This window comes from Catharus ustulatus, chromosome 9 (assembly GCF_009819885.2).
Source record: "Catharus ustulatus isolate bCatUst1 chromosome 9, bCatUst1.pri.v2, whole genome shotgun sequence".
Classification (NCBI taxonomy): Eukaryota; Metazoa; Chordata; class Aves; order Passeriformes; family Turdidae; genus Catharus; species Catharus ustulatus.
Genome location: NC_046229.1, coordinates 9,357,753 through 9,364,357, shown reverse-complemented (window position 1 = coordinate 9,364,357; position 6,605 = coordinate 9,357,753). Strand labels below are relative to the sequence as shown.

Sequence of the window (6,605 nt, the reverse complement as noted above, 5' to 3'; positions counted from 1 at the left end):
AATCTCTGCAGGAAAAATAAAGCATGAACAAAACCACACGCAGGCACAAGAAGGGGTGTGAGCAATGGTGGGAGATAACCTGGATGCTGAATTTAAAACCACTAGCAAATGCTTAAAGGAAAGGGCTGAAGACTCTTCTTCAAAACCTTGGGTGGCTTTTTAGTACAAAAAAGAAGGCAGGAGGATGATAGCCTCACCTGCTTGCCTCTGTGGAAAAAGCCTCTCATCCTGCTCTGCTCTTGGAAATACTTTCACACAAGTTGCAAAGTTGAAGATTTTAAATTTCACTCCAGCAGGACCTAGGAAGGGATCTGCCACTGCATTCATGGTACTTTTCCATCTGTGTCCCCAGGACATGCTTACATAGCTATGCCTGAAGCTGTGAGCTGGTTATAAAAGTTGCCCCCAGCTTGTCCAGCCCACCCTTCAGCAGTGGCTTTCTTCTCTGCTCTGCTCCAGAGGCTCCTTGGGCAGACATTTGGCTTAGAGGTGACTCTCGGAAGCAAAGGGTGAGCACACTGTGGACGCTCACCGTTGTTTCGGTGCTGCTCAAGCAGCCAGCAGCCCCTCACCCTGGGAGTGATAACGCTGAGGATGAGAGGCTGCAGTTCTGCCCAGCGAACTTGCTATGGAGAACTGAAGAGGTTTTCCTGAAACTCAGTAGGGGATTCTCAGACGGGTGTCTTCCTTCAGCTTCACACTCTCTGCAGTGATAAAGAGACCCTTATTTGCCCTGTTCCTCTCCAAAGCGCCGTCCCAGTCCCACGTCCTTTGCCTACACTCCGGGCAGCCCTGAGCTCTGCGGACCATTTCCCTTCCTCCTGAGAAAAAGAAAAAAAAAAAAAAATACATTTTTCCCAGGATTTCCTTACCTAGGAGGTCTCACCAAGCTGCAAAGTAACTAAAGCGAGGGGCTTGGTTCCGGGAAGAGCCCCTGACTCTGCCGGCGCTGAGTTGGGGCCACCTCTGAGCGCTTTTCACAGGAGAAGAAGACAACGAAATCCAAGCGCAGGAAGGGTCGCGGAGGGAAGTTACCTGCTCTACTGCTGGGGGCTGGCAGCGACACCAAACCCACCCCAGGCTGGCCGCCGGGACTCGTTTGGTTTGGTTTTTCTCCTGGGAGGAAGCACCAGTTCCGAGCGAAACGAAGCGCCGCGCAGAAGGGCCGGGAGCAGAGGCGGCCGCAGCGCTGGCCCCGGGACCCCCGGGGGAGGGACCGCTCGGGGGCATGGCTATGGAAGGAACCCCAGGAGAGGCTGGGGGATTTAGCCGTGGGAGCCTGGACCCCTCCCCGGGGGCCTCCTCCTCCCGCCGGGGGAGAGGGGCCGGGCGGGCCGGCACCGCACGCCCCTCCGGGGGGGCGACCGCCCTATATATTGCCAAGCGGCTCGGGACCGACCTCCCCACCGCAGGGAGCTGCCGCTGAGCCTGCCCCCCTCCCCTTCCCCTCCCTCTCCCCTTCCCCTCCCCTCGGGGGGGCTCTTTCTCCCGCCGCTCCCCCCCATCCTCCGAGGAGGAGGAGGAGGAAGGCGAGGGCCGTATATGAACGCGGCCGGCTTCCCCTGCCTGCGAGGCATGTGCACGCTGCCGGCTTCCAGCCCCGCGGCCAGCCCCGGCTCCCCCGGGCCGGCGCGGGGGTCTCCGCAGGCGCCGCCGGTGAAGCCGGAGCCGCGGGGCGCTGGGAGCAGCCCGGCCCCGCCGCCGCCGCCCGAGGAGCCGCCGCCGCCCGCCGGGGGCCGCCGGAGGAAGCGGCCGGTGCAGCGGGGCAAGCCCCCGTACTCGTACATCGCCCTCATCGCCATGGCCATCGCCAACGCCGCCGAGAGGAAGCTCACCTTGGGGGGCATCTACAAGTTCATCACGGAGCGTTTCCCCTTCTACCGGGAGAACCCAAAGAAGTGGCAGAACAGCATCCGCCACAACCTCACCCTCAACGACTGCTTCGTCAAGATCCCCCGGGAGCCCGGACATCCCGGCAAGGGCAACTACTGGACACTGGATCCGGCCGCAGAGGACATGTTCGACAACGGGAGCTTCCTGCGCCGGAGGAAGCGCTTCAAGCGCACCGACATCACCACCTACCCCGGCTACATGCAGAACTCCAGCGCCTTCACGCCCCCGCCCGCCGGCCGCCCCGCGGCCCCCACAGCGCCCTACCCCAATGCCCTCTGCTCGCCCGGCTACGGCCCGCAGCTCTCCGGCAGCGTCTTCCACCCGTACGCGGCCGGGGCAGCACCGCCGGCACAGCACCCCAGGATGTTCAGCATCGACAGCCTCATCAGCGGGCAGCAGGCCCTGCAACCCTCACCGCCCTCCGAGCTGGGCCACCCATCGCTGGGCTTGCCCGGAGCCGAGCTGGCTCCCGCCTGCTCTGCCGGCAGCTCCGAGCCTCCCTGCTTCCAGGCACAGCCTGTCAGCCCCGGCTTGCTGGGCCGGGCCGGCCCCAACTCCCTGGCGTACCCCTATGCCGCCTCGCCCCCGCACCTGCCCGTGGCTCAGGGCAGCTACTCGCCCAGCAGCCCGCAGCTCTACGGGGCTCCCAACAGACTGGCCCTGCCGGCCATGCGGCCCCCGGCGTGTGCCGAGCACGGCGAGCAGCTCCTGGGGCTCTCCGCCTCGCCCCTCGGCCAGTTCGGCTCCGGCAACTCCTACATGAGGCAGCCCAACTTCCCCGCGGGGCTGGAGCGGTACATGTGATGGGGGCTGCGCACATCCCCACGCTCCCTGAGCGGCTCTGGACAAGCGGACTTCTCCCTCCCGTGGGGCTCAGCTGGGGGGGAGCCGGGGGTCCGGCTGTGTGCAGACACACAGTGTGGGAGGACTCAGCCCCTCTGTGTCTCAGCTTATTCTGAAGCGGAGGCAAGGTGATCTGTTTATCTGCTCCATTCCTTCCCGGCTGCATCTGCCAGGCAGGGCTTCCCACGCTGGCCCTTGTGCCCAGCCTGGCCCCGGGGCACCCCAGGGCGAGCAGGAGCACACTCAGGAGGTGGGTGCGTGGTGGAACATGCAGGAACTCTCTCTCCAATGGGCTTTCTCCTCTCTTCCCTGAGTGCCTCCCGTGTAACTGGAATGAAAGTTATCAAAAACCTCCCCAAACCACTAAACAAGTTCACTGGATTTTAAATGAATATTTAAGATGTTTATAATTTCCTTTCCCTGTAGGAAAAGAAACCCTAACTTGACTACTTCTTTTTACTATTTTTAAAAATTACTTTTATTGTTAGAAAGGACTTTTTTTAAAATAAAGCTTTTTCTTCCAATATGACCAGTGCTGCTGTTCCTCTGGCTCTGGATGGATCTTGGCAAGAGGAATTTATAATCTTGTGACTGGCTGGGAGATGGATTTGTGCTGCTGTTGTGACACCGCTACATCTTATATTTTTAGTGATGCTTCTTAAAACTCTCTATTTTATAATGATTTTCTTAAAACCAAATGGTAATTCCTACAAGGCTAGCCCTTGCAGCTCTTACTGAACTTGATAGTTTCCATTGGTACAGAGAGGATGTGTCTTCCCTCCAAGGAATCCATTGCAGGTGAAATGCTGATTTAACCCATCAGATTAGGAGATCACAGTTTTTCTTCCTAGCAACAAAATCAATTAAAGTTCTAAGTTGTTCACTTGCTGGGCTGCTGCTATTTATTTGCAGGACTCTCAGCCAGACCACCTGACAAGGTTTGACAGGAGAATTCCCCAGCCCAAGATTTAGATTTTTTAAAATTTAAACATGCTTTGGGTAAAAGTGCCAAGCTAGGATTTCTCTCCTTTTTTTTAGGGGTGTCTTCTGAAGCAGAGCAGTTTTCTGTAGTCCCTGTTGCATTTTCCTCTCTAAGGAGTTGGAAGCCATCTGATCTTTGGTGTAAAACAGCATCTCATTCCCTAACTGCAGGGTATGATCAAAAGCTGGTGTGCTGGCAGGTACCCACAGAATCGTTTTTGTCCACAGCTTGGGACCTCGTGGCTTTTCATTCTTTCATTCTATGCCTCCACCAAAATGGAGAGTGGGTTTAGTGTGAGAGTGGAGGGAAGAAAATGCTTTTTTCTTCTTCGTTTCCTTAAAATTTGGCCTCCATCTGTCCCTACAAAGTGGTCTATCATCTTCAGCTGAATTGCTGAGGGCTGAGTCTCCTCTCTGGTCCTTCCAGCTTCACCCTTTCAGCTTTCACACTGGTCCCAGCAGCAGCTCCTGTGCTTTTCCCAGCAATAACCCTGCTCAGGATGGGCATTGTGAAATAACTTATCCCTTGAAATACTTTGGCTCTCTCCACATGATATCTATAGGCAGACATCTTCTGTCTAATGGAAATTTGTAACGTGCCCACGCCTGCCTGTGACATACTGCCTGCAGAGATCACTTAGGGGGGTGCTGAAATAATCACTTACAAGGACAGTCAGCAGAAAGGACATTTGTCATAGCTCACATTCATTCCCAGGGCCCGATCCTGCAATGTTTTGCTAACAAAAGAACTTTTGAAATCTTGCCTAAGTACCCAGGGTGTCAGAGCCAGACATGTGCCAGAAGCACTGGCTCTGCCAGCTGATGGGGCTGTGACTCCACTGGGTTTGCACCCTGAGCAGGAGGGCTGCTGAGGCAGGGCAGAACCAGGTACTGACGTGAAATAAAAACAACATTGGCAGCAGGGGGTGGGCAGGAGATGCTGTGATTCTGCCTGGGTGGGATGCCCTGGGAAGAGCTGGCCAAGCCATGACAACTCAGAGCAAGCTGAGTCCCCAGGCACCTCTGAGACTTGCAGCAGCAGGGAGCTGGTGTTGGGAAGGGTTTTCCAAGTTCCTGGTGTCTCTGAGTGTTAACTCAGGTGCTGGTGGAGCCATGAGGGCTGGGCTGAAGGGAGGCTGGGCTGTGACTTGCTCCTGTCCCCAGCTGCCTGTGCCTCCTCCTGGGGCTTTCTGGAGAGTGGCATCCAACTCCAGATTTAGAGATGTGTCTGTAAGAGATCCTCCTCCCCCCTGTGCCTGTGCAAGAGGGGTCTCTTCAGCCAAAGCAGCTCTGGTGTGAAGTGAGTCACCACAGGGGACTGACCCCCCAAAACCTGCCTTGGAGAGAGCGCATGACCCTGTCCTGGTGTGTTGGGACAGCCCCCGCTGGGCAGCGCTGGGTTGCACATCTCCCCTGGTACATCCCTGCCTGCCAGACAGCCCCAGCCCAGAGCCCCCTGCAAGCATCAATAAAGCACCCTCACCGCGGGCCTTACGCTGCCAAACCGCTGGAAAACAGGGGGCACAAACCCCTTTTCTTCTTTTTTCTGTGGATATTAATCCTCACATGCACAAAACTCTGGCAACTTGTATTGTGATTGTCATTAAACTAATGCCTTAAGAGTGTCTTCTTGGTTAAGTTAATGTATCCCAACGAGGCTTTTAAGCTTCCATTTCAAAGCTTTGTTTACAGTTAGGGTGAATCTAGCAAATGAGTAGGATTAAGGTGTCATGTAAAGCATGAGCCTTGCTGGGACAGAGTAGTTTTAAGCTTTGTAAAGTTTATACCTGAGCTCTTCATCTGTTTTAGTGTCTTTTCAATGTCCCTGTTTAGTGAATAAGAGGGATTTGAATGAAACAGGAGTAATTGTCACTCAGATTTCAGCTGTGAAACCAAGTCTCCTTTGAAATCCTCCCCTCTTTATTTAGGGAGTTTAGGGAATATTATGTAATGACAGCTGTAACAATCTCGAGCTCACACAAAAGACAGAGGCAAAACTTTCTGTGCTCTCTGGGATTGTGGAAAGAATGTCATACCTCGGGGTGATGGCAGGAGGTACTCTGGACTTCCCCGTGGTGGGGAGAGCCCTGCCCCGAGCCTGAGTTGCTGATGGAGGAGGTGGAATTGAACCAAAGAGATTTAGTGGAGATCTGAGCTATCTTCTCTGATTTCTCAGGGAATAACTTTGCAAATCAGGTTGATTTCAGATAACTCAGGCTGCACGTTCAGAAACACACAGCCAAAACGAGCTGCCACCTTGAAAAGATGTTTGTTTTTCACTGGGAAACCCTGGCTATGCAGGAAGGACCGTGTCTGTCTGTGTGCAACAGCATTCTGCACGTTTCATGCTTGTACCACCTTCCTGCTGCTTCCAACAGGCTCAAACAAGCAGTAAGAAATGCTCTTTCCAGATTATATTCCCAAACTATAAATAGCGTTTTCCACCCTTTTACAAACACACACAGCACTAGCTGAAATTTTAGTTGACATACACTTCCTGAAGAACTTACCGGTCCCTCTGGTAGTGTTAGGATTTTTCTGGATGCTGCCAGCTGTTCACTGGCAGTCTCGCTGCTGAAAATGTTGCACCGTAACTGCTATTCTATGCAATACTTTGCCCTTTGCAAATACACAGCTTGAAGACATTTAGTGGTGTTTCTTGGAGGTTCAGACTGAGTTGGTAAAGTCTGACAGTGACGGAGAGATGGGCAGTGAGGGCAGTGGGACCGGCTGAGATCGGCTTTGCCAGGTAATAATGAGTTTTTAACAAATCGGCATCTGGGAGTCAGCACTGCCCAAGCTCTGAGCTACATCTCGGAGTGTCGGGGGTCGATCACCACTGCTGCCGAGTTATGTTTACATCCTTTACACTCTCAAAGCTCCCGTGA

At 54.5% G+C, this 6,605-nt stretch overlaps 1 protein-coding gene across 1 annotated transcript; it reads left to right on the top strand.

Moving 5' to 3' along the window:
- Positions 1–1,542: 1,542 nt before the first annotated feature.
- Positions 1,543–2,697, top strand: FOXE3 (forkhead box E3). The gene has a single exon (XM_033067990.2). The coding sequence runs from the start codon at positions 1,543–1,545 to the stop codon at positions 2,695–2,697; it is 1,155 nt and encodes a 384-aa protein (XP_032923881.2).
- The last annotated feature ends 3,908 nt before the right edge of the window (positions 2,698–6,605 follow it).

Bases quoted from the DNA above. Each gene is read 5' to 3' on its own strand.
- FOXE3 (XM_033067990.2), top strand. From the start codon at position 1,543: ATGAACGCGGCCGGCTTCCCCTGCCTGCGAGGCATGTGCACGCTGCCG.